This window comes from Scyliorhinus canicula, chromosome 1 (assembly GCF_902713615.1).
Source record: "Scyliorhinus canicula chromosome 1, sScyCan1.1, whole genome shotgun sequence".
Lineage (NCBI taxonomy): Eukaryota > Metazoa > Chordata > Chondrichthyes > Carcharhiniformes > Scyliorhinidae > Scyliorhinus > Scyliorhinus canicula.
In genome coordinates, this window is record NC_052146.1 from 305,631,220 (window position 1) to 305,658,668 (window position 27,449).

At 49.1% G+C, this 27,449-nt stretch overlaps 1 protein-coding gene across 2 annotated transcripts; it reads right to left on the minus strand.

Moving 5' to 3' along the window:
• Nucleotides 1–312: 312 nt before the first annotated feature.
• mtrf1l (mitochondrial translational release factor 1-like) lies at nt 313–22,146 on the minus strand. Of its 2 annotated transcripts, XM_038817000.1 has the most exons (9): nt 22,036–22,072; nt 21,238–21,293; nt 18,662–19,227; nt 16,943–17,022; nt 15,402–15,585; nt 10,654–10,817; nt 8,937–9,054; nt 7,774–7,910; nt 313–841 (listed from the first exon to the last, which is right to left on the minus strand). In XM_038817000.1, exons 3-9 carry the CDS (start codon nt 19,110–19,112, stop codon nt 608–610), a joined length of 1,368 nt encoding a protein of 455 aa, XP_038672928.1. In that variant the 5' UTR covers nt 19,113–19,227; nt 21,238–21,293; nt 22,036–22,072; the 3' UTR covers nt 313–607. The 2 variants fall into 2 exon arrangements, with proteins under 2 accessions (XP_038672928.1, XP_038672920.1); XM_038816992.1 differs by lacking the exon at nt 21,238–21,293 and having other exon boundaries at nt 22,036–22,146.
• Nucleotides 22,147–27,449: the final 5,303 nt, after the last annotated feature.

A 27,449-nucleotide genomic window follows, 5' to 3' on the forward strand; every position in this document is an offset into this window, starting at 1 on the left:
CGGAACGCTGGAAGCGTCATGGACCTCCCACATCCAGAGGTCAGCACTGGAGGAGCTCAGATTTCACAGAGGTATGTGTGGCTGGAGGAGATTACAGACACAGTGAATAGCGCGATGACGGTGTGGTTTGTAAACAGGTATTCAATTTTTAAAAATTGATGCATTGTCAGATGGGGAGACGATGTAGGTCAGTGAGCACAGGGATGAGGGGAATTAGGATACAGGGAGCAGAGTTTTGGATGAGCTCAAAATGGGAGGCAGGCCAAGAGAAAGTTAGACTGGCAATTCATAAAAATGTGTCAGGAAAATACATTCTTTTCTTTTCAACATTTATTTATTAATTCTCAGGTTACTGACAAGGCCAGCATTTATTATGTATCCCTTGTTGTCCTTGAGAAGGTGGTGGTGAGCTGAATCTTTGAATCGTTGGGTGGTGAAAATACAAACAACATTGCTGTTAGACGAGGAATTCCGGAGTGAAATCTGGGAAGCCGGCCAGGGGAGAGAGTTGGAAGAGTTGAGTGCGGAGCTGACCATGGATCACTGCAGGCTGGAAGTGAAAGGAATACCTTTTTGTTGAGCTGTAGAGAGTTTCCGCCTTGAGTTCTCACTGATGTGTTTGCTGACTCTCCTGGTGGCTGAGTGTGTGCTTTTCTAGTAACTCGAGGAGTGACTCGGTATCTGCCAGGCCCTTCAGCTCCTCAACCATATCGTCCAGGAGCTCCTCCCCCATCATGAAACTCCTCAGGTCATAAAGCGATTTTCCGATCCGATGATCCGTAACCCTGTCCTGCGGAAAATTGTACGTGCGGATTTTCTCCGACCTCCCCTTGGTCCCAATCTGGGGAAAGAATTGGAGAAGTAACGTTGGCAGATAACTTGCAACCTCTTGGCGGACTGAAACGATTTCCTCGCGTGAGGGCGGGCAGAGAACGGAGCCACGAGCTTAAAATGAGGACGGGTCAGGCTGACGGCAGGCAGCATTTGACACAATGGCAGTGGAAATCTGGAGCTCTCTGCCCAGTAAGAAACTGTTAAAACTGGGGGTGGGGGTGAGGGGAGGAGGGGGGGAGTTGAACATTTCCCAAATGAGTGATAGAGTTTTGATGGCGAGGGCATTCGAGGGTACAGGACCAAGATGGAGTAAATGGAGTGAAGTTATAGATCAGCCCTGATCGAATTGAATAGCAGAACATGCTCAAAGTGCCTCTTCCTAGTTCTTTTTTCTAAAATAGAATCATAGAATCCCTCCTGTGCAGGAGGCCATTTGGCCCATCGAGTCTGCACCGACCCTGCCCTTATCGGCGTTAGCTAACCTGGACACTAAGGGGTAATTTATCATGGCCAATTCACCTAACCTGCACATCTTTGGACTGTGGGAGGAAACCGGAGCACCCGGAGGGGAGAATGTGCAGACTCTGCACAGTGACCCAAGACAGGATTTGAACCAGAGTCCTGGGCCTGAGGCAGTAGTGCTAACCACTGTGCCCCAATATTTTGTCACAATACTTCCAGGGTAAACTTCTCCCCTAATCGACTAACTTTCATTACTCAACAGCCATTAGAACTGCATGGTGGCACGTAACCCTTCATTCCCCAACTGATTAAAAACCTCGAAAATCTCAGCCTTGAAAATGTTCACGGACTCGGCTCCCGCCGTTTCCGGGGGTGATGGATTCCCAAGATTCACCACTCTGAGAGAGGAACATCTTCCCCAAATCTGTCTGAAATCAGCTCCCCATGATTCTGCTACTCTGTCCTCTGGTCCTGCACTCTCCCATGACTGAAAACACCCTCCCAACATTTACCCTGTCTGATCCCCAAAGAATCTTATATGTTTCAATCACATCAACTCTCATTCTTCTGAACCCAAGGGGAATAGACCCAATCTTTCCTGATGCGGCACTCCCTCCAGATCGGGGATCATCCTAGTAAACCTCCTCTGTACTGCCTCTAATGATAATATGTATTTACTTAAATAAGGGGACCAAAACTGTACCTAGGATTCTAAATGTGGCCTCACGAGTAGAATAGAATAGAATTTACATTGCAGAAGGAGGCCATTTTGCCTATTGAGACTGCACCGGCCCTTGGAAAGAGCACTCCACTTAAGCCCACACCTCCGCCTCTACCCGTAACTCAGTAATCCCTTTGGATAGAACATAGAACAGTACAGCACAGAACAGGCCCTTCGGCCCTCAATGTTGTGCCGAGCAATGATCACCCTACTCAAACCCACGTATCCACCCTATACCCGTAACCCAACAACCCTAACCTATCGGCCGTCGCGAACCTCGGGTGACGGCTGCGTCCTCAGTCCGCGGCCACCCTGGTGGGGGGCGGAAGATCCTTCGCTGGGGGGTGGGGGGGGGGGGGGGGGGGGGGGGGGGGGGGGGGCACGTGGACAGCCAGGCAAGCGATCGGGCGGCACCGATCCACGGGCGTGCGTGATCACGGGGGAACATACTTCCTCCATCCCGGTCCCCGGTGCGAGTGTGCCATGTCGCACGGGGTGGCTGCCGCCGTGCGCATGCGCGGACTCCCGACCGGAAGTGCAGGGCCCCGTATCTGCAGCCAGAGCTGTGAGAAGCACTCCGGGTCCCTTCTCGCCCCCTGAAGGTAGGAGAAGCACTCACGACTTTCTTAAGGAAAGTCCAGAGTGAAACGCCAGCGTTTTGACACTGGAGTGGGGACATAGCCCAATTTTTGGAGAATCCAGCCCAAGGATATTTTGGACAATACATCTACAATCTCTGTAGTTACTTCCGATAAGATCCTGGGATGCAAATCATGAGATCCAGCCTTTAACCTCATTAGTTTGCCGAAAACTAATTCTGTGGTGATAGTGACTGTATTGAATTCCTCCCCCTCTTGGATAAGGAGTTAAACCGATTTATACTTTAACAAGGTTACCAGCTGTAGTTGTGAGGGGCATCTTTATCCTAGGAGTCACAAGGTTGAACATTCTGACTCCTGTGTTTAAGAAACACCCGCCCTGGAGCACCCAGGGGATGTGGCACTGTCAGATATGAGACATTAAACCGCAGCTCCATCTCTGCCTCCTCGAGGGGTATTTGAAGAAGAGCAGAGTCGTTCTCTGCAGTGTTGTGGCCAATATTTCTCCCTCAATCAACATCATCAATTCAGCAGGTCTGGCAAACATGGAGATACAATCAGAGTTCATGTTTCAGGTCGATGACCTTTCACCAGAACTGGACGGTTTTAGATCCGCTCAGCCTTTGAGGAAATTCAGAGTCAGGGATAGATCAATAAGGGAGATTTGTGATAAAAGAATGGATAAATAACAAGAGGACTAATGAAAAAACTACTAACACTTGGATACAGATAAGGAAAATACTGGGGACATTGTGGAGCAAGACTAATTGAAGGGCTCTTTCAAAGAGATGGCAGAGGCTCGATGAACTTTTAAAACCGCCTCCTCATACGTCATGAGATTTTTAAACAAGTGATCTGATTATTTAAAAAGGAAGATTCTGCAGATAAAAGCACAATACTGCAAACAGTAAATAAAAACAGAAAATGCTGGATAAACTCAGCAGGTCCCACAGCATCTGTGGAGAGAGAAACACAGTTAGCGTGTCGAGTGCATATGACCTTCCTGCAGATGCTGGAAATCTGAAGTAAAAAGAGAAAATTCTGGAAATATTCTTGGTTGTTGTTTGGTACAGAGTGTCAGGGCAGCACGGTGGCGCAGTGGTTAACATTGCTGCCTCACGGCGCCGAGGTCCCAGGTTCGATCCCGGCTCTGGGTCACTGTCCGTGTGGAGTTTGCACATTCTCCCCGTGTCTGCGTGGGTTTCGCCCCCACAATCCAAAGATGTGCAGGGTAGGTGGATTGGCCACGCTTAATTGCCCCTTAATTGGAAAAATGAATTGGGTACTCTAAATTTTTTTAAAAGTACAGTGTGTCAAATTTGACTGTCCGAAAATGGGACACTTTTAAAAAAACTTCCTGGACAAGTCAGCTAGGCGTTGCATTTGCACGGTGTAGGCTCCAAACTTTAGCTTCGTCACTTTGCACACTGTTCTCCCCAGTGCTCAAAGCGACCCTTAACCCCACCGGACACAGCTTGACCTCAACAGCCCACCCCCCGAACTGCCCGACCCAAAATCTGGCAATATCTCCGACAGAACCTCCGACTGAAAGGTGGCTGGATTTGAGGCACAAACCTGGATTACACCAGTTACCACTCTTCAAAAGTACTTCGCTGGCTGTAAAGAACTTTGAGACATCCGGAAGTCATGAACGGTACTATAGAAATACAAATCATTCCTTTCTACTTAACCAGCCCCAACACAATTTATCAATTTAACGGGCTTTGCGGCCAGTTTTGGGCTATGACGAATGAAATGTTTAATGGAATCATAGAATTTACAGAGCAGGGGGCCATTCGGCCCATCAAGTCTGCACCGGCCTTGGAAAAGAGAACCCTACTTAAGCCCACACCTCCACCTTATCCCCTATACGCAGTAACCCTACTTAACTCAAGGGCAATTTAGCATGGACATTCCACCTAACCTGCACATCTTTGGACTGTGGGGGGAAACCGGAGCACCCGGAGGAAACCCACGCAGACACGGGGAGAACGTGCAGACTCCCCACAGTCAGTGACCTAAGCTGGGAATCGAACCCGAGACCCTGGAACTGCAGAGCAGCAATGCTAACCACTGTGCTCCCGTGCCACCCGCGAGTGATCAGAACTGGAGGACCATAAATGTAAGCCAGGCGCTAATAAATCCAACAGCAACAGGGAATGCAGGAGAAACGTCTTTAACCCAGAGAGTGGTGAGAATGTGGCACTCGTTACACATGGACGTGCTGAAGGTGAATGGTATAGATACATTGAAGAGGAAACTGGACAAACACAAGAGGGAGAAAGGGATTGAAGGATAGGCTGACAGGATGAAGGTGAGCAGGTCAAAAGCTAGGAATTCTGCAGCGAGTAGCCCACCTCCTGACTCCCCAAAGCCTGTGCACCATCTACAAGGCACAAGTTAGGGGTGTACACCTGCCTGGACGAGTGCAGCTCCAACAACACTCAAGACATCCAGGACAAAGCTGCCCCACTTTATTGCTATCTCTTCCACATTCAATCCCTGCACCACTGGTGCACAGAAGCAGCCGTGTGTGTCATCTGCAAGATGCACTTCACAAACTCACCAAGGCTCCTTAGGAAGCACCTTCCAAACCCTTGATTGCTACCAACTAGGACAAGAGCAGCAGAAAGATGAGATCACCACCACCTGAAGGTTCCCCTCCAAGTCACTCACCACCCTGACTTGGAAATATATCATCGATCCTTCACTGTCGCTGGGGCAACATCCAGGAATTCCCTCCCTAAGGGCACTGTGGGTGTACCTACACCTCAGGGACTCCAGCGGTACAAAAAGGCAGCTCACCATCAGCTTCTCGAGCGCAATTCGGGATGGGCAACAAATGCTGGCCTAGTCAGCGAGGCCCCCATCCCGTAAAATTAATTTTGAAAAAAGTAGGGGTGGATGGAGGCTTGAGTGAATTTGACACATTGCTTGGATTAATAACATTTCTAAAGTGACTTTCATGACCACTGAATGTTTCAAAGCGATTTACAGCAAATGAAATAGTTGTGAAGTGTAGTCACTGATCAAATGGAGAAGATACGAGGCCCTGAGAGATGCAGAGGATTTGTTCCAGGGACAAAGGATTTTAGTTCCAATGTTAGCTGGTATTCCCATTCAACAGAGACTCAATGGTCCAAATGGCCTCTTCTTTGTGGCAATTAGCAGTCCATGTCCAAATTCAGCAAGACCTGGACAATATCCAGGCATCGGCTGACAAGTGGCAAGTTACATTTGCGCCACACAAGTGCCAGGCAATGACCATTTCTTACAAGAGATGATCTAGCCATCACCCTTGACATTCAATGGCATTGCCATCGCTGAATCCCCCACAAGCAACATCCTGGGGTTGCCATTGATCAGAAACTGAACTGGACCCAGCCACATTAATCCTGTGGCTCTCAAGGCAGGTCAAAGGTGAGTAACTCACTTCCTGACCCCCCCAAAGCCTGTTCACCATCTACATTATAAAATAAAATTCCAATTAAGGGGCAATTTAGCGTGGCCAATCCACCTAACATGCACATCTTTGGATTGCGGGAGTGAGTCGCACACAGACACGGGAGAATGTGCAAACTCCACACGGACAGTGAACCGGGCCGGGATCGAACCTGGGTCCTCAGTGTCGTGAGGCAATAGTGCTGACCACTGCGCCACCTCTGTTCACCATCTACAAGGTACAAGCCAAGAAATGAAACTGAAATGAAAATCAAATGAAAATCGTGTATTGTCACAAGTAGGCTTCAAATGAAGTTACTGTGAAAAGCCCCTAGTCGCCACATTCGGGGAGGCTGATATGGGAATTGAACCATGCTGCTGGCCAGCCCAGTGTGCTAAACCAGCCGCTTGAGTGCAATGGAATACTCTCCACTTACCTGGATGAGTGCAGCTCCAACAACACTCAAGAAGCTCAACAGCATCCAGAACAAAGCAGCCCCGCTTGATTGCTCCCCCTTCACATTCAAACCCTGCACCACCTTCGAACAGTAGCAGCATGTGTACCATCTACAAGGTACACTGCAGTAACTCACCAGGGTTCCTGAGATAACACCTTTCAAACCCACGACCACTACCATCTAGAAGGACAAGGGCAGCAGATAACTGGGAACCCCACCACCTGGAGATTTCTCTCCAAATCACTCACCACCTCGACTGGGAAATATATCGGCTGTTCCTTCACAGTCACTGGGGCAACATCCTGGAACTCCCTCCCTAACAGCACAGTGGCTAGCACTGTTGCTTCACAGCTCCAGGGTCCCAGGTTCAATTCCCGGCTTGGGTCACTGTCTGTGCGGAGTCTGCACGTTCTCCCCTTGCCTGCGTGGGTTTCCTCCGGGTGCTCCGGTTTCCTCCCACAAGTCCCGAAAGGCGTGCTGTTGGGTCATTTGGACATTTTGAATTCTCCCTCTGTACCTGAACAGTTGCCAGAATGTGGCGACTGGGGGATTTTCACAGTAACTTCATTGCAGTGTTAATATAAGCCTACTTGAAAGACTATTATTATTATTACTGTGGGTGTACCTACACCTCAGCGACAGCAGTGGTTCAAGAAGGCAGCTCACCTTCTGAAGGGCAACTGGGGATGGGCAATAAATGCTGGCCTAACCAGCGACTCCCACATCCCGCAAATAATTTTTTTAAAAGACAGTGACATAACACCGAAGGATGGAGAGAAGAGGAAAGAGGAACTGTGGCCTAAGCCAGAAATGCAACAGCCAACTTGCACAGAGCAAGGTCCTCCAAACAGTAGAGTGATAAATGACCAGGTCATTGGCCTGGATCTGGAGAGGTAAATGGGAAAAACCGTCCACAGAAAGATGTGGGAAGAAGTCACCTGTTTCAGCGATGCTTGCTGAGCGATGAATTGGCCAGGACACCAGGGAGGACTCTCCTGCTACGGAGGACAAAAAAACTGGAAAGTAAAAGCACAGAAGGATCCCAGTGATTCCTGCAGGAGTGAGGAGGAGGACCAGGATTGGACTCGCCTGTGGCTCCTCCCAAGTCAAATTGCCCAACACTCACTTGTCCGAGCACTCACCCAGACCCCGGGTCGACTGGACAATGTGGCTGGCTGCTGAGGAAGTGGAACCGGCAGGATGAAAGCGGGGACGAACACGGGGTGGGGGGGGAGCTGAAAGCAAGGCCACGGGGTACCTGAATCTTTCGAGCACAATGTCGCTTGCTAGTCTGTTCCTCCAGCTTCATGCTGTAAAGTTTAGCTCGCAGCATCTGCATCGCCTTCTCTCGGTTCTTCAGCTGTGACCTTCCCTGTTGGCATTCGGACACCACCCCTACCGAGAAACAGTGTGAACCAGGTGTTAAAATGAAAGAACTTGCACTTTTTAATTCTTACATGGAATGTGGGCCTCTCTGGCAAGGACACATTTGTTGATAATTGCCCTTGAACTGACCGACTTACTGGGCTATTTTAGAGGGCAGTTAAGAGTCAAGCATATAATTTGAAGTCGGAACAGGAGTAGGCCACTCGGCCCCTTGAGCCTGTTCTACCATTCAATAAGATCATGGCTGATCTGATTGTAATTTTAACCCCACATTCCTGTCTACCCCCCCCCGATAACCTTTCACCTTTTGAGGAAGAGGGTTCCAGGGACTCACGACCCTCAGAAAGAATCTGCATCCTAAATGGGTGACCGATGTTACCACTCCCTTTGCTGGGATCTGGCGTCACGTGTAGTCCAGGCCAGGTAAGGATGGCAGATTTCCTTCTCCAAAGGGCAGTAGCAAACCAGGTGGGTTTTTACAACATTCAATGATGGTTGGCATGGTTTCCATTACGGAGCCCAGTTTTATATTCCAGATTTAAATACCCGCGCCCCCAAAAAAGCCCAAGAAAAAGACGCAGCAGAAACAACAGCATTAGTCTCTTCTACCGTGGGCGGCGTGATAGCACAGTGGTTAGCAATGTTGCTTCACAGCTCCAGGGTCCCAGGTTCAATTCCCATCTTGGGTCACTGCCTGTGCATGTTCTCCCCGTGTCTGCGTGGATTTCCTCCGGGTGCTCCGGTTTCCTCCCACATGTGCAGGTGAGGTGGATTGGCCGTGCTAAATTGCTCTTAGTGTCCAAAAAGGTTCGGTGGGTTTACTGGGTTACAGGGATTGGGTGGAGGCGTGGGCTTAAGTGGGGTGCTCTTTCCAAGGGCCTGTGCAGACTCGATGGGCCAAATGGCCTCCTTCTGCAGTGTAAATTCTATGATTCTCCCTCTGTGTCACAGCCAGGATCTTCCAGTAAGTGGCAGTGAAAGTGGACTGACTGTACAACAGGTGCACTGCTGCTGGAGAGTAAGGACTGTCGATACCTGTTGGGATGTGCAGTATGCGAACAGCGCTGTCTGTCGTGTTCACGTGCTGACCCCCAGCTCCACTCGCACGTTTCGTCTCTATTCGCAGGTCTTTGGGGTTGATGGTCATCTCAATCTGATTGGAGGAATATCAAGGTAATGTTGTTTAATCAAACTACAGAAACCATGTGTCAGTGTCCACTAGCCCCAGGCTGCTAAATTCCAGCCTCTTGCTCATCCCTATCTTCCGCTATCGTCTCTCTCTCTCTCCGCAAGGCTCTCCTTAAAATCCACCTGGAGCCACTTTATTGCTTGTCCTCAGAAGGTGGTGACTGAGCGACCTAATTGGCCACTTCAGAGAACATCAGAGTCAAACTTGTTGGTACAGGACTGAGGACACAAACACACTCGAACAGGTAAATATTACCACTTGGTATCTTGCAACATATTTACTGGCATATCAAGATTTTTTTAAGCAGAATTCAAATTCTCCTTTTTTTTAATAAATATAAATTTAGAGTACTCAATTCTTTTTTTCCAATTAAGAGGCAATTTAGCGTGGCCAATCCACCGACACCTTTGGGTTTTGGAGGTGAGACCCACAGACACAAGGAGAATGTGCAAACTCCAAGCGGACAGTGACCCGGGGCCGGGATCGAATCCAGGTCCTCGGTACCTTGAGGCAGCAGTGCTAGCCACTGCGCCACCATGCTGCCCCAGAATTCTCAAACAGTCATAAGATTTTACCTCACCTCACTAGCCCAGTAATAGAACCACTACACTACTGTGCCTTATAGGGGAGCATGTTCCAGATTTTCACTGTGTTTGATAGGGACAGTATAGTGGGAGCCTTACTGTGTATCTAACCCTGTGCTGTACCTGTCCTGGGAGTGTTTGATAGGGACAGTATAGTGGGAGCCTTACTGTGTATCTAACCCTGTGCTGTACCTGTCCTGGGAGTGTTTGATAGGGACAGTATAGTGGGAGCCTTACTGTGTATCTAACCCTGTGCTGTACCTGTCCTGGGAGTGTTTGATAGGGACAGTGTAGAGGGAGCTTTACTCTGTATCTAACCCCGTGCTGTACCTGTTCTGGGAGTGTTTGATGGGGACAGTGTAGAGGGAGCTTTACTCTGTATCTAACCCCGTGCTGTACCTGCCCTGGGAGTGTTTGATGGGGACAGTGTAGAGGGAGCTTTACTCTGTATCTAACCCCGTGCTGTACCTGTCCTGGGAGCGTTTGATGGGGACAGTGTGGAGGGAGCTTTACTCTGTATCTAACCCCGTGCTGTACCTGTCCTGGGAGTGTTTGATGGGGACAGTGTAGAGGGAGCTTTACTTTGTATCTAACCCCGTGCTGTACCTGTCCTGGGAGTGTTTGAGGGGGACAGTGTAGAGAAAGCTTTACTCTGTATCTCGCCCTCCAGGATCTTTGAGCAGCTCTGATTGATAGAGTAAAACTGAAACATTCTGAACTTTTGGCAACATCTGTGGAGTGCAAAGCAGAATTAACATTTCAGGCTGTTAGCTCTCATCAGATCTGGTCTATTCTACATCCTGGTTTTAACCATTCCAGCATCAGTGACTGTATCGCCAATTGCCCTGAACTTTGCAATTCCCTCCCTCACCTCTCGGCCTCTCTCTCACCCCATTTAAGTCGCTTCTTAAAAGCTTTGGCCAGCCTTTTGGCACCTGGCACTTTGAACGGCTCTAATTGATGAGAGTAATGTGGGTACCTCAGTCGGCTGTGGTAATATGGCCACAGTCATGGTGCTGGTATGAGTCCTGCCTTGTTTTTCAGTTTTAGGAACCCGTTGAACTCTGTGAACTCCCCGCTCGTACTTCATGTGCTTGAAGGACTCTGGGCCCCTCACACTGGCTGTAGCATGTCGCAGACCCCCTGTGGAGCAAAGACCACCATGAACACCAGCTTGAAGGAACAGTTAAAAGCTGCACTTAAAAGTTCTCATCCTTGCCTTCAAATCCTTTCATGATCTCCCCCTTTCACATCGTTTTCACCAGCCCCACAATCTTCCAAGTTATCTCCGTCCCTCCAATTCTGGCCTCCTGCACTTCCCCAGTTTTGATCACGCCCCCATCAGTGGCCATTCCTGCAGCTGCCTGGGCAAGCTCTGGAATTCCCTCCTGCTTTGCTATGAACAAACAACAAAACAAAGTACAGCACAGGAACAGGCCCTTCGGCCCTCCAAGGCTGTGCCGACCATGCTGCCTGTCTAAACTAAAATCTTCTGCACTTCCGGGGTCCGTATCCCTCTATTCCATCCTATTCATGTATTTGCCAAGATGCCCCTTAAACGTCACTATCGTCCCTGCTTCCACCACCTCCTCCGGCAGCGGGTTCCAGGCACCCACTACCCTCTGTACAAAAAACTTGCCTCGTACATCTCCTCTAAACCTTGCCCCTCGCACCTTAAACCTATGCCCCCTAGTAATTGACCCCTCTGCCCTGGGGAAAAGTCTCTGACTATCCACTCTGTCTATACCCCTCATAATTTTGTGGAAATCTAACAGGTCGCCCCTCAACCTCCATCGTTCCAGTGAGAACAAACGGTGTTTATTCAACCTCTCATCATAGCTAATGCCCTCCATACCAGGCAACATCTTGGTAAATCCCTTCTGTACCCTCTCTAAAGCCTCCACATCCTTCTGGTAGTGTGGCGACCAGAATTGAACACTATACTCCAAGTGTGGCCTAACTAAGGTTCTATACAGCTGCAACATGACTAGCCAATTCTCATACTCAATGCCCCGGCCAATGAAGGCAAGCATGTCGTATGCCTTCTTGACTACCTTCTCCACCTGTGTTGCCCCTTTCAGTGACCTGTGGACCTGTACACCCAGATCTCTCTGTCAATACTCTTGAGGATTCTATCCTCTGTGAAACCTGACCCTGTGACCAAGCTTTTAGTCACTTCGCTAAATATCTCTTACTATAATTCAGTGAAAATGTTGCTTTGTAACATTTGTAACATAACTTACTAGGTTAAGGCCTCTACATAAGGGGAGACCATAAGACATAGGAGGAGAATTCGGCCATTCAGCCCATATAGTCTCTGATCCCCCTTCTCCCCAAAACCCCTTATTAATCAAGAACCTATCTATCTCTGTCTCAAAGACACTCAGTGATTTGGCCTCCACAGCCTTCTGCAGAAAAGAGTTCCACAGATTCACCACCCTCTGGCTCAAGAAATTCCTCCTCATCTCTGTTTTAAAGGATCGTCCCTTTAGTCTGAGATGGCATCCTCTGCTTCTAGTTTTTCCTACAAGTGGAAACATCCTCTCCACGTCCACTCTATCCAGGCCTCGCAGTATCCTGTAAGTTTCAATAAGTTCCCCCCACATCCTTCTAAACTCCATCGAGTACAGACCCAGAGTCCTCAACCGTTCCTCATTTGACAAGCTCTTCATTCCAGGGATCATTCTTGTGAACCTCCTCTGGACACTTTCCAAGGCCAGCTCATCCTTCCTTAGATATGGGGCCCAAAACTCCTCACAATACTCCAAATGGGGTCTGGCCAGAGCCTTATATAGCCTCAGAAGTACATCCCTGGTCTTGTATTCTCGCCCTCTTGACATGAATGCTAACATTGCATTTGCCTTCCTTACTGCCGACTGAACCTGCATGTTAATCTTCAGAGAATCTTGAACAAGGACTCCCAAGTCCCTTTGTGCCTCTGACTTCTGAAGCCTTTTCCCATCCTGAAAATAGTCTATGCCTCCATTTCTCCTTCCAAAGTGCATAACCTCTCACTTGTCCACATTGTATTCCACCTGACACCTCATTGCCCACTCTCCTAACCTGTCCAAATCCTTCTACAGCCTGATTGCTTCCTCAATATTGCCTGTTCCTCTACAGATCTTTGTATCATCTTCAAACTTAGCAACAGTGCCTTCAGTTCCTTCCTCCAGATCTTTAATGTATATTGTGAAAAGTTGTGATCCCAGCACAGACCCCTGAGGCACACCACTAGTCACCGGCTGCCATCCTGAAAAAGACCCCTTTATCCCCACTCTCTGCCTTCTGCCAGTCAGCCAATCCTCTTTCCATGCCAGGATCTGACCCTTAACACCATGGGCTTTTAAATTATTTAACAGTCTCCTACACGGCACCTTGGTCAAGATTTCTGGAAATCTAAATAAATCACGTCCACTGGTTTTCCTTTTCTAACTTCCCTGTTACCTCCTCAAAGAACTCTAACAGATTTGTCAGACACGACCTCCCTTTGACAAAGCCGTGCTGACTCAGTCCTATTTTACCATGCACTTCCAAGTACTCCGCAATCTCATCTTTAATAACGGATTCTAAAATCTTACCAATGACCGAAGTCAAGCTATTGGCCTATAATTTCCCGTCTTCTGCCTCCCTCCCTTCTTAAACAGCGGTGTTACATTCGCCACTTTTCAGTCCTCTGGGACCCTTCCTGCCTCCAGTGATTCCTGAGAGATCACCACCAATGCCTCCACAATCTCTTCAGCTATATCTTTTAGAACTCTGGGACGTAGTCCATCCGGTCTGGGTGGTTTATCCATCTTCAGACCTTCCAGTTTCCCCAGAACCTTCTCCTTAGTGATGGCCACTGCACTCACCTGTGCCCCCTGACTCTCTTGAGGTTCTGAGGGTTGTACAGTGGCAGTGTCACTGGACTGGTAGTCCAGAAGGCCAGATAATATTCTGGGGCACAGGTTGAAATTCCACCAAGGCGGTAATTAATAATCTGGAGTCGAAAGCAAGTCTCAGTGATAGCGACCACGGCAATCATTGTCGATTGTTGTAAAAACCCATCTAAGTCCCCTCAGGGAAGGACATTCACCATCCTACCGCGGTCTGGCCTGTGTGTGACTCACACCATTGTGGTTTATTTAATTGCCCTCTGAAATGATTGAACAAGTCACACACTGTTCAAGGAAAATTAGGGATGAGCAACAAATGCAGGTGATCCCAACATCCCAGGACAGAATAAAAACTAATTAAAGGCAAGTATAAAAGCAAAATCTTGCAGATGCTGAAAATCTGAAATAAAAACAGTGATCTTTCTTTCATCAGTTCTCTTGACCTGTTTCGAAATGTTAACCGAAGATGCTGCCAGACCCGCATTTTCCCTTTTTTGATTATACAAATGCAAGTTGTCGTTAGACAAGTTCTTTTTTGATTATACAAATGCACGTTCTTCAGCCAATGACAGAATTAAGGATGCTCACCAGGCCAAACGAGGAGTGAAGCAATCTCAAGGAGGCTGTCCAGCTGGAAGAGGTCACAGAAATATCTCCAAATCTTTGTGATCTTTTCTGGCTCTAGTCTTCCTCGTGCTCTGTGCTCCTTCAGCAAGGCCTTGCAGGGATGGGAAGTGTGCATTTTAAAAGGTTATTTCACAGAATTATAGAATCGCCCACCCCCGAGGGGACTACAGGATAAGGTGATGTCAAAAACGGGGTTTGGGGAGGGGAGGGTCTCGGAGATGTACCAGGAATTGATGGAGTGGGAAGGGGTCCCAATCGGGGAGGTGACGAGGAAGTGAAAGGAAGAGTTCGGAGGGGAGCTGGAAGTCGGATTATAGGAAAAGGCCTAGAGGAGAGTCAATTCATCCTCGCCGTGTACCAGGTTCAGCCTGATCCAGTTCAAGGTGGTTCATTGGGCCCACATGACGGTGGCCCGGATGAGCAGGTTTTTTGAGGGAGTGGAGGATAGGTGCGGACGCTGTGGGGGAAGCCCGGCGAATCATGTGTATATGTTCTGGGCGTGTCCGGAGTTGAGGGGATTCTGGCAGGGATTTGCGGATGTCATGTCAGAGGTCCTGGAAGAGAGGGTGACTCCGAGTCTGGAAATGGCAATATTTGGGGTATCGGAAGATCCAGGGGCCTTGGGGGGGGGGGGGGAGGCCCGGAGATGGATTTTGCTGGGATGGACGGACTCAGAGCCCCAAAGTCAGGAGTGTGGGTTAGTGACATGGTAGGGTTTCTCAGGCTGTTCACATTGAGAGGGTCAATCCAGGGGTTTGCTCGGAGGTGGCAGCCGTTCATCGACTTCTTTAAGCAAAATTGAACGTCAGCAAAGGGGGGGGGGGGGGGGGGCGCAAGGGGGGGGGGGGGGGGCAGAAAATGGGAGGCATGGCAGTGTGAAATTAGGACAGGGAATCTAATATATGGGTAGTTAGGAGCTAGGGCGGGAGGGTAGTTGGGTATGTTGTGATGTGGTCGCGTGCGTCGGGCCACTAGGTTGTTTAGAATATTAATTTGTTGAGCTGTGAAAATTACAAATGCTTCAATAAAACATCTTCTAAAGAAAAATAATTTTAGAATTATTACAGCATAGGACGATATCATTTGGCCCATCGTATCTGTACCAGCTCTCCAAACGAGCATCATTGGCATGGTCAGCATTTATTGTCCATCCCTAATTGCCCTCGAGGAGGTGGTACTGAGCCATATGTTGGAACTGCACACATTCGGAAGCCATGTTGTGTACCTAGATCACTGTGGCAATACTCCAGGACCTCAAAGTGCAAGTCCTTGTAGGCTGCGTAGCTCTGGTACATTTCGAACATCTCCGCAGTGAACAGCATGGACTCCTGCCCCCCAACCCCTGCTGTCACCTCCAGAATCAGGTCATTGTCATCGGCTTCTTCAGGAGGGATCAGGAGGGAAATGATCTGAAATCAGGGAGGGTGGTGGAGGGGTTAGTAGCGGGACAGAGGTAAAAGAAAAAGAAAATTTCAAAATCACTTGACTGAAGGCTGGAGATGTGAGAGGGTCTGCTTGCAGGCCGAATCTTCTGTGTTTCTAAACACTTACCCATCGTAACCTTTGGAATGTTCCTCGTTGCATTCCGCACCGTGCCCCTGTAGTGCTCCGCCATGCCGACGCCGAGAAGAGAACCCCCCCCCACGCATGTGCCAAAGTACGCCGGCTGGTCTGCGCATGCGCAGAACCGCGCCAGTGGTTCCGCACATGCACAGGATCACGCCGGTCCTTCTGCAGATGCACAAACTCACGCCGTCCCTTCAGCGCCGGCTGCAGCAGCGCCAACCCCTCCGGCGTCCACCAAGCCCCCGGAAATGCAGAGAATTCCACACTTTCGGGGCTGTTGACACCGGAGTGGTTGGCGCCGGTTCTCCTGCGGCGTGGGGACTTCGTTCCCAGAAAGGAGAATCCCGATCCCTGTCCCCTCCCCTAACAGGTGGTGTGAATACCGCAATGAAGTTGGGTGGGGATTAGTGTTTCTTGTATCAAGGAATCCGTGAAAAGGCCCAGATTTTCAACCCCAGTAGAGTTCCACACCCTCTGGCAATGTGTTCACTCTGAGAGATACAGGTTCCATCAACATCATATGTGGTTTGACACATCGCCTTGTGAAGGACAATTCCTGTCCCTTCAACCTGAGCTGGTCTTGCCACTGCATATCTGCTCCATAGATTCATAGAATTTACAGGGAGGAGGCCATTCGGCCCATTGATTCCACACCGGCCATTGGAAAGAACACCTTACCTAAACTCACATTTCCACCCTATTCCCGCAACCCAGTAACACCATCTATCCTTTTGGACACTAAGAGCAATTTATCATGGCCGATCCACCTAACCTGCACAATCTTTGGACTGTGGGAGGAAAGCGGAGCGCCCGGAGGAAACCCACGCAGACACTGGGAGAACGTGAAGACTCTACACAGAGTCACCCGAGGCCGGAATTAAACCTTGGTCCCTGGCTCTGTGAGGCAGCAGTGCTAACCACTGTGTCACAATGCCACCGCTATGATTTTTAACTCGCACCTCCATAACATCACCCACCTCCGCAACTGCCTCAGCTGATCTGCTGCCGAAACGCTCACCAAGCTGTGAGGAAAGACCCCTTCCCGCTTCCTAATGTTCCTCCTTGCCTCTCCCAACTTGCTCTGAGAAGCTCTGAGACAACGGAGTGTTGGAAGAGGCAGGCTTGATGAACCAAATGCCCTTTTCCCATTCCCTGGTTCACCCTTATCCGGCATCTAAACATTCGGGATCTGATTATTACCTTTGACTTGAGAGCGCTGATGCTTTCCAGGCAAGCTCTCTGTTCACTTTCTGCAAGTTTCTTCAAATCCATATCCTCATCTGTAACATAGAAACCGGTCATTTCCCAACTCCGATCTCACCGAATACCGTGAGTTTAACACAGAGGAAGAGTTCATAGAATCACAGAATTTACAGAGCAGAAGGAGGCCATTCGACCCATCGAGTCTACACTGGTTCTTGGAAAGAACACCCTACTTAATCCCATGCCTACACCTTATCCCCGTAACCCAGTAACCCCACCTCACCTTTTTGGACACTAAGCGCAATTTATCATGGCCAACCCCATCTAACCTGCACATCTTTGGACTGTGGGAGGAAACTGGAGCACCCGGAGGAAACCCACGCAGACACGGGGAGAACGTGCAGACTCTACGCAGACAGTGACACATTGTACTTCAAACACATGGGGGGGGGGGGGGGGGGTGTTTATCGGTTTATGTATTATAAACTCAACAGGATCAAGTGGGTAATTAACAGGGGCTGCAAGGAAGCTCTGAGACACAAGGTGGAGATGGTTACTCGTGCAGAACAACGCACAACGCGGTATCTAATTGTGTCTTGGGCACTGATTCACTGTAAGCTGTGGTTCAGCGGCTGGCAGTCTTGTCCCCGTGTCAGAGGCTGTGGGTTTAAATTCCATTCAAGAGTCATGAGCTGATAATCGAAGCCAACACTCCCAGTGCAGTACTGAGGGAGTCCTACACTGTAGGAGGGCGCTGCAGCTCTGGATGTTGTACAAAAGCCTTTTCTGCCCCCGTCAGGTGGATGTAAAAGATCTGATCACTGAACCCCTACGGGGCAGAAGGCCATTCGGCCCATCGTGTACGCGCCGACCCGCCGATAGAGCACCCTACCCAGACCCACTCCCCATAACCCCACTTAACCTCTTTGCAATGTGGGAGGAAACTGGAGCAACCAGAGGATACCCACGAAGACACAGGGAGAACGTGCAGACTCCAGGCAGACCGTCACCCAAGGCCGGAATTGAACTCCGGCACCTTTTTGAAGAGCAGGGGAGCTCCCTCCACCCCTCCACCAAGTGTCCTGCTATTCAATATTTTATCCTTCAATCGGGCGGCACGGTGGCCTAGTGGTTAGCACAGCTGCCTCACGGCGCCAAGGTCCCAGGTTCGATCCCGGCTCTGGGTCTCTGTCCGTGTGGAGTTTGCACATTCTCCCCATGTCTGCGTGGGTTTCACCCCCACAACCCAAAGATGTGCAGGGTAGGTGGATTGGCTATGCTAAATTGCCCCTTAATTGGAAAAATGAATTGGGCACTCTAAATTTACAAAAGATTATCCCTTAATCAACGTAACAACAGATAATCGTTATCGCATTTCTGTTTGTGGAATCTTGCTCTGTGAAAATTGGCTGCTGCGTTGCCGACATTACAACTGGAACCACACTTCAATCGTAAATTGGCTGGTAAAGTGCTTTGGAATCTCTCAGCATTGCGAAAGCAGTTATATAAATACCAGTCTCTCTTCCAATCACAACCCTTGATTAGTTAGAAAGGTGGGCAGCTGGAGACACATCTCCCCTGGCGCTATTCACAGTCAGTTTGGAGGTTCTGCTGTTACACTGGGCAGACGGGACAGGGTATAAATTAGTCAGCGAATATTGAAAGCAACTTCACAGGGAACACAAGCCTGCAGAGTAAATGAAGTGAGTCCTTTACCTTTCAGCAAGCTCTCCATATCCTGGAGCTCCTGCATTTGGATCCTCAGTTGCTGTAGTTCCGTTACCACCGGTGCCAGCTCAGCCACTCTCCTCCTCAACACTTTCGCCCTTTCCGCCTCCTCACCCCCTTCCTCCAGAGGGGCCTGGTTGAAATTGAGCCTCTGCGCCGACTCCGCGTACTCCTGCTCCAGCGCCCTCAGGTAACCCTGTAGCGAGCTCCTTGCAAAGAGTCCGTCCACCACCTGCGTGCCCGCGCTGAAGGCACGGGTGGGCTCAGGAGTGCCAGCGGGGAGGTTGGCGTACGGGGGCCGATGAAATCCAAGCCGGCCCTTCTGCCGGAAATACCTCCTCGCGCACTGGAGCGGATGCTTCGCGATGCAGCCCAACGTGGGAGATCGACTGCTGCTGGCAGTCAGGGTGCTGAGGACAGTCCGTCCAATAATCAGCATGTTCCACACACAGGGTTGTCAGTGCCCTCAGTGCCAGGGTCGGCAAGCGGTAGAGTCTTGCTTCAGGATGTACCAGGAAGATTCCGGGCCTCAAGGATTCTCAGATATTTTCCAACTACAAGAGAGGAAGTGCACACAAACATTTCAGTCATCACAGAATCGTTACAACACAGGCTATTCACATCCATGCTGGTTCACCTAAGGAGCAAATCTGCCACTCCCCATATCTATGAACATTCCTCCTATTCAGATACTTAGAAAATGTAAACATTGAGAGGCCATTCTGCCCATCCTGCCTGTGCGGCTACGAAAGGCCACCCAGCCTAATCCTACTTTCCAGCATTTGATCCCCTGATCTTGCAGGTTTCAGGACTTCAGGTGCAACCGCTTTTCCCTGGCCTCTACGTTCCTGACGGCGCAGACACGATGGGCTGTAGGGCCTTCTCTGCGCTGTAGACCTCTGACTCTACAACATGGTACACAGAGACCCAGTCAATGATAATACACTGGGACAACACGAAACAACATGAACCAAATGATGGGATATTAAACTGAGGCACCATTTGCTCCATCGGGTGGATTTAAAAGAACCCAGTGCCCTCTGAAGAGGAGCAAGGTGCTTCTCCCTGATGTCCTGGTCAATATCTATTCTTCAACCAACATGAATGAAAGAGATGATGTGCTTATTTATCTCACTGTTGTTTGTGGGAGTTTGCTATGCACAAATTTGCTGAGGACGTGAAAGGTGCTGTAAAAATGCATGTCTTTATCTTTGAAGTAAACTCTCACAAAGTGCAATGACGTTAAGCACTACACTAAATCATTTGTTGTATTGATCACGGTTGAGGGACTATGTACCCAATTCTGAATGGAGAACCTCCTGACTCATTCAATTACAAATGTTAACACTGGAAATTCTCAGCAGGTGAGGCTGAAACAAAACAAACCTGCATTTCTATAGCACCTTTCAAGACTACTGAACATCCTAAAAGGCTTTACAGACAATGAAATACTATTCACAGTGTGTGGTTAGGATCTGGAATGCACTGTCTGAGTGTGTGGCGGGGGCTGATACACACAGCGAGTGGTTAGGGTCTGGAATGTACTGTCTGAGAGTGTGGTGGAGGCAGATTCACACAGCGAGTGGTTAGGATCTGGAATGTACTGTCTGAGTGTGGTGGAGACAGATTCACACAGCGAGTGGTTAGGATCTGGTATGTACTGTCTGAGAGTGTGGTGGAGACAGATTCACACAGCGAGTGGTTAGGATCTGGAATGCACTGTCTGTGAGTGTGGTGGAGGCAGATTCACACAGCGAGTGGTTAGAATCTGGAATGCACTGTCTGTGAGTGTGGTGGAGAAAGATTCACACAGTGAGTGGTTAGGGTCTGGAATGTACTGTCTGTGAGTGTGGTGGAGGCAGATTCACACAGCGAGCGGTTAGGATCTGGAATGTACTGTCTGAGAGCCAGACATTTAAAATTCTTTGCTTTGAACAGAGTCCAGTTCAGAGTCAATCATATTGCTCTGGGTCTGCAGCCACATGCAGACCAGTCTGGAACAAGACAGCAGATTTCCTTTCCTAAAGGGGATTAGTGAACCAGCTGGATCTTTACGACAATCAATGATAATTTCATGGTTGCCATTACGTAGAGTAATTTTCAATTCCAGATATATTCAACATTGAAACTTAAATTTCACCAGTTGCCGTGGTGGGATTTGAACCCATGCCTCCCGAGCTTTAACCTGAGCCTCAGGAGTATTAACCCAGTGACATTAATCTACACCACCATTACTCAGATGTTGTAACCAGTCTGATTCTAACTTTAGTCACTGTTGCGATGCTGGGAACACAATTTGTGCACAGCAAGCCGCCATAAACAGCAATGTGATAATGACCTGCAATCTGTTTTTGTGATGATTGAAGGATAAATATTGTTCAGTACACTGGGGAGAACCACCCTGCTCTTCTTCAAAATAGGAAGTCTTACAACACCAGGTTAAAGTCCAACAGGTTTGTTTTGAATCACTAGCTTTCGGAAGGAGTAGTGCTCCGAAAGCTAGTGATTCAAAACAAACCTGTTATACTTTAACCTGGTGTTGTAAAGCTTCTTACTGTGCTCACCCCAGTCCAACGCTGGTATTTCCACATCATGGCTTCTTCAAAATAGTGCCCTGGGCCTTAAAACATGCAACAGAATCATTAAATGCTGGATAAACTCAGCAGGTCTGACAACAACTGTGCAGAAAGAGAGTTAACATTTCGAGTCCATATGACTAATCCAAGAGATGGTGGTGCAGTGTGTATTGGGCTAATCGTCCAGATGCCCAGGTTAATGCTCAGGGAAGATCGGATCCAAATCCCATCTGGGAGAGCGGTGCAGACAGGGTCTGGTGTTAACATCCTGTCTGAAAGACAGCAGCGCCGGCAGTGCCGCAGTCTCTCAGTCCTGCACTGGGGTCTCATGCCTGAGTTTTTGCACTTCACTTTCTGTAGTGGGACTTGAACCCTGAACCCTCCCACTTCCCGAGCTGGGGCTGACTCGGAACTGGAGATCTCGAACTGCACAGTGCAGAGGGGCAAGATAGGTGGCACAGTGGTTAGCACTGTGGCTTCACAGCTCCAACATCCCGGGTCCGATTCCCCGCTGGGTCACTGTCTGTGCGGAGCCTGCACGTTCTCCCCGTGTCTGTGTGGGTTTCCTCCCACAGTCCAAAGAGAGGTGGATTGGCCATGATCAATGCAGGGGATTAAGTGGATACAGCGGGGCACTGGGCCCAAGCTGGACCATGTCAGAGGGTTAGTGCAGGCACGATGGGCCGAATGGCCTCCGGCTGCACTACAGGAATTCCATGGTGCTGTGATTTATCCCGGGCTGTCCCTGGGAGACACTGGCAGGAGACAGGCTTTCCCAGCACCTACCTGGCTGCCCAGACCCAGGGCAATCCGCAAGCCGGAGCCAGGCCCCGCCCCCGGCCCACAATACCCCGCGCCGGCTCCAGGCCCCGCCCCCGGACCCAGGCTTCACACCCGCCCCGGCCCACAACACCCCGCGCCAGCACGCAGGCCCCGCCCCCGACCCATAACATCCCGCGCCGGCCCCAGGCCCCAGGCCCCGCCCCCGGATCGGGCCCCGCACTCGCCCCGGCCCACAATACCCCGCGCCGCCCCCAGGCCCCGCCCCGGTCAGGCCCACAACCCGCCGCGCCAGCTTCCATTCCCCGCCCCCGGCGTCCCCAGACTCCTCTCCCTGTCCCAGGCCCCGCCCCCGGCTGCCCCAGGCCACGCCCCCGGCTGCCCCAGGCCACGCCCCCAGGCCCACAACAGCCAGCGACCGCGCCCCTCCCCCGGGACTCGTCTACGGCCCCGCCCCCGGCTGCCCCAGACCCCGCTCCCGGCCCACAATCCCCCGCGCCAGCACCTAAGCCCCGCCCCCGGCCCCGACTGCTCCAGGCATGGTCCCAGACCCAGAGCCCCCCGCGCCCCCTCTGCACATAGACCACTTTCCCACCCGCGGGTGGTTGTGGGACAGAGACTCTCCCATTAGCGGAGCAGTAAACTGGCTCCAGCTCCATTAAACCGGAGGGAGGGTTACTGCGCAGAGTGTTTTCTAGAAGTATGAAGGGAAAGGTGATGGGAAAGTGGGAGGAACATAGAAGTAGTGGTTAACCATGAAGAGGGACATGAGCAATTATTTCCGGTGCTCTGCAACAATTTTATGTCAAGAGGCGACTGGGACTGAGGATAATCCAGCAGCACGTATATGTATATGGTATTTTATCTCCTGTGATCTAATCTATCAAATCAGACATGCGGTAGTCACTATTTTATATTTAAAACGATCGTCTTCATGTAGTTTTACTGAGTCCCTGCAGCAGTTTTATTTGTTTTAAAGAGTAAAATTGAAATTAATTCGCAAGGAGTTGTGAGACATTGCAGAAAAAAAAGAAACCTAGGCCTCTGGAAGGCTCAGGAAGAATCCTCCCGCCATTGATTGGAACGTGATGCTGTGAATCACCTGATCATGTGACTGCTCATGTGTTTTCTCTGTTGTTGGAACTCTGTCTCCAGACACCAAGTGAAATGTTGAGATCCTTTCCAAAAATGCAGCTGCCATTGAAATAAGTTATCAACACAGATATCAATGCTGAGTTGAAAAGAGCAAATCCTGGCAAAAAGAAGTCGGAATGTTTTGACTTGAGGCTGAATAAAATGAAACACCCTCCGGTCGTTCAAAGTTAATAAGTAACTGGGCAACACATCAAAATATTAGGTGGGAGATTTAGAAATCAGGCATCGGGGGAAGACCATGCTGGGTATCTGAAACCCCAGGACCGAGAGGAGGAAGAAGTGGGGTCTCTGTTAGAAAGTGGGAGGAACACAGAAGTAGTGGTTAACCGTGAAGAGGGACATGAGCAATTATTTCCGGTGCTCTCCAACAATTTCTGTCAAGAGGCGACTGGGACTGAGGATAATCCAGCAGCACGTCCGGGTGGAGGGGGGACAAACATGTGGTGTAAGGAGATTTGAATACTTGAGTGACGACCTGGAATTCCCATCACCCGATGTTAGGGACTGGGACCCTCAAATAAAGACAGTGAAATGATTTTGAAACAACTGCATACATATCAGGCAGATTTTTGAGTAGGTGTGTTTCAGTTCTAAGTGTTCCTCTAATATATAAAGATATATTCTAATATATAAAGATGAGGAGACCTGGTCAATGAATAGGTGCAATTCTGCAACCTACCGCTCTGTGGCGCCATATTTCTGCAGTTGGGAGGGTTCAGCTTTTACCAAGAGAGTTGGAGCTCACAACGTCCAAGTAGAGACGTTGAATGACTTTCAAAGGAAATTGGATGGATGCTTGTGGAAAATAAACTAGCTGGGGTGAGGGGGTGGGCAGAGGGGGGAATGAGGAACAATTCAATTCTGTAGAGAGCTGGCATTGGACTTGATGGGCCGAATGCTCGCCTTCTGCACTAATATATGGGCCTAGTTTTGTCACATTGGGCGATGGGGACAAGACTGGTACTTAGGGCAGCACGTTAGCACAGTGGTTAGCACAGTGGCTTCACAGCGCCAGGGTCCCAGGTTCGAATCCCGGCTGGATCACTTTGCGGAGTCTGCTCATTCTTCCCGTGTCTGCGTAGGCTTCCTCCGGGTGCTCCGGTTTCCTCCCACAAGCCCTGAAAGATGTGCTGTTCGGTAATTTGGATATTCTGATTTCTCCCTCCGTGTACCCAACTGTGACAACTAGGAACTTTTCACAGCAACTTCATTGCAATGTAAGCCTACTTGTGACAATAAAGATTATTATTACATATTGACAATCTCCAGCTGCCCTTAGTGCCCAGATGCCTTTACCAGACCCCATCCAGTGTACTGGATGTGTGGCACCTCACAAAATATGTATCGCTCTTTGAAGGTAACAGGCCGGATTGAAACCAGGACAAAAAGGTTTAAATTATAAGGATAGGTTTGATCATTCTATGGCACTGGACCGTTAGCCTGGATTTTTATACTCAAATCCTGGAGTGCAACTTGAACCCAGAACCTTGTGATTCAGAGGCGATTCAGCCCCGGTGACACACATTTCAGGGATTAAAGAAATACAAAGTACATAGTTGTTTTCCGACAGATGTACTTTGAAAGTAAAACGTTGGGATGTTTCAATGTGATAAGCAGCTGTATAAATGTTTTATATTAAATATGACACTGCTTTCTTAGTGACCAAGAGGCAAGTTTTCTTTCCTCAACAAGCAATTTATTTACATGATGCTTAATGTTACATTGAAAATTGTCAAAGACTGTACAGCCTTGTTGTACCTGAAAATCAGCAGGCAAAAAAAAACATCCATAGCATTATTCTCTGCATTGATTATAAATCTGGATATATTTTTGCTAACAATTATATCATTTTGATAAATGACAAACAATTTATCCCAACAGTTATAAATAGATTTTCAATTGCCCATTAATGACATTTCCTGTGTTCATTTCACAGTTGGCATTTAGATACATATACTTGTTGTAAAAAAAATATGAAACTGACTTGAAAACATCATTATTTGTCCTCGTTGCAAGTCATTGCATCATCAGTTTCCAATGAAATTGGCATTAGAAATTACAACATTTCCTCTGCAGATTTTAAATCTGCTCAAAATTTTAAAAATGTTATCTCACAATCACAGAACACAGGGGGAAGAGGGAGGTTTGGGGGGAAGGGAGTGACATTGAGCCCATTAAACCTATGCCGGCCCTTTGGAAGAGAAGTGACAGTAGGGTGAGGGTAACTATTGCATGGGCACAAGGCTGTACTTCCCAATGTCTGATTGCAGACAGGGTTATGCCGAGTTAATCCCACTTCCAGTTCCTCCAAAAGGGGCCTACCAACTTCACAAGGGAGAGTCTCATGCAAAAACGCCCTGGCTAACAGCACTGTGGTTGTACCTACACCACATTGGCTGCAGCGGTTCATGAAGGCAGCTCACCACCACCTTCTCAAGGGCAATTAGGGATGGGCAATAAATGCTGGCCTGGATAGCGATTCCCACATCCCGTGAAAGAACTAAAATCACCTTTTCACCTCCCTGGCTGCGCACAGATGAAGCAACGTCGCCTGACCAAGTGGACTTTCATCGTCAGGTACCTGCATATCATGAAAATGCCCCTGAATCTGTTCTTTGGAAACATATGAGAAAGTATTTGGCAATCACTATTCCGGGAAGACAGTGATCCTTTACGAAAATCAAGTTGTCTTCAATTCCTCTCCCCATCACCCCTCCCCCCCTCCCCCATCAACTGACAAGTAAAAGGAAGGAACAGCCCAGTTACGATTAATCTGTTATAAAGGGGAGGGTAGTTCAGAGTACTTACAGATCTATTCATTCTTTCCTGCTCTGCACTCTTTTCAAATCCTGTTTTCACAGTTTCTCCGTAAGGGAAGATCCAAAATGTCAGGAGTGTGAGGGGGAAGAAAGGGCGAGGCAATGAATGTGGAGATTGATACATTCTTTTTTTGGTCTTCTGTTACTGGCATGATAATTTACACTGAGTTTCCATTCCATCCCCTCAGACCTACATCAAGCTCTCCAATCTCCCTCTATCCTGAATTCAAATCCAAGAGACACCTCATTCTGTATCAGGAAATCGTTTGTAAGTCCAATTGTGGAACTCATCTTCCTCTCTGACTTTTCTTCCACTTCTACCCCCCCTCTCAAAGCCTCAGTTTGTGCCAACTTCTACGCGATTGTGTCCTGAAATTGTCAGCTGTCACCCCACCCACGCAAGAGGCTCTGACTCTTCTCCCTAAACTTCCCAAATAAGGAAGATACATAGAGGAGCTGAAATTGCACCAGGTTCCGGTACTAATGAACAATTAAACAGGTTAGCATGAAATCCATAACTCCTGTTTTTAACAAAAGTTGATGTACCTGAGGATGTAACATGGGCACAGTAAGATGTATCATGTGACACAGCCAGGTGCACCATGTGTGCACTGTCAGGTGTACCATGTGGGCACTGCCAGGTGTACCATGTGGGCACTGTCAGGTGTACCATGTATGCCCAGCCAGGTGTACCATGTGGGCATTGTCAGGTGCACCATGGAGGCACTGCCAGGTGTACCATGCGGGTACTGTCAGCTGTAACATGGGGGCACTGTCAAATGTAACATGGGCACTATCAGGTGTAACATGGGATCTGTAAGATGTAACATGGTTATTGTAAAATGTGGGCACTGTCAGATGTAACATGGGGGCACTGTCAGATGTAACATGGGGGCACTGTCAGATGTAACATGGGGGCACTGTCAGATGTAACATGGGGACACTGTCAGATGTAACATGGCAGCACTGTCAGATGTAACATGGCAGCACTGTCAGATGTAACATGGAGGCACTGTCAGATGTAACATAGGGGCACTGTCAGATGTAACATGGGGGCACTGTCAGATGTAACATGGGGGCACTGCCAGATGTAATATGGGAGCACTGTCAGATGTAACATGGGGGCACTGCCAGATGTAACATGGGGGCACTGTCAGATGTAACATGGAGGCACTGCCAGATGTAACATGGGGGCACTGTCAGATGTAACATGGAGGCACTGTCAGATGTAACATGGGGGCACTGTCAGGTGTAACATGGACGCACTGTCAGATGTAACACGGGGGCACTGCCAGATGTAACATGGGGGCACTGCCAGATGTAACATGGCGGCACTGTCAGATGTAACATGGAGGCACTGTCAGATGTAACATGGAGGTACTGTCAGATGTAACATGTTCAGGGTATACTAGCTAGATAGATGAAGAACTGGCTGGGCAACAGGAG

Bases quoted from the DNA above. Each gene is read 5' to 3' on its own strand.
- mtrf1l (XM_038816992.1), bottom strand. From the start codon at position 19,112: ATGCTGATTATTGGACGGACTGTCCTCAGCACCCTGACTGCCAGCAGC. The intron at 9,055-10,653 runs GTACCCACATTA...TCCTCCAATCAG, and splicing joins TATTACCACAGCCGACTGAG to ATTGAGATGACCATCAACCC. The intron at 7,911-8,936 runs GTATCGACAGTC...GTTTCTCGGTAG, and splicing joins CATACTGCACATCCCAACAG to GGGTGGTGTCCGAATGCCAA.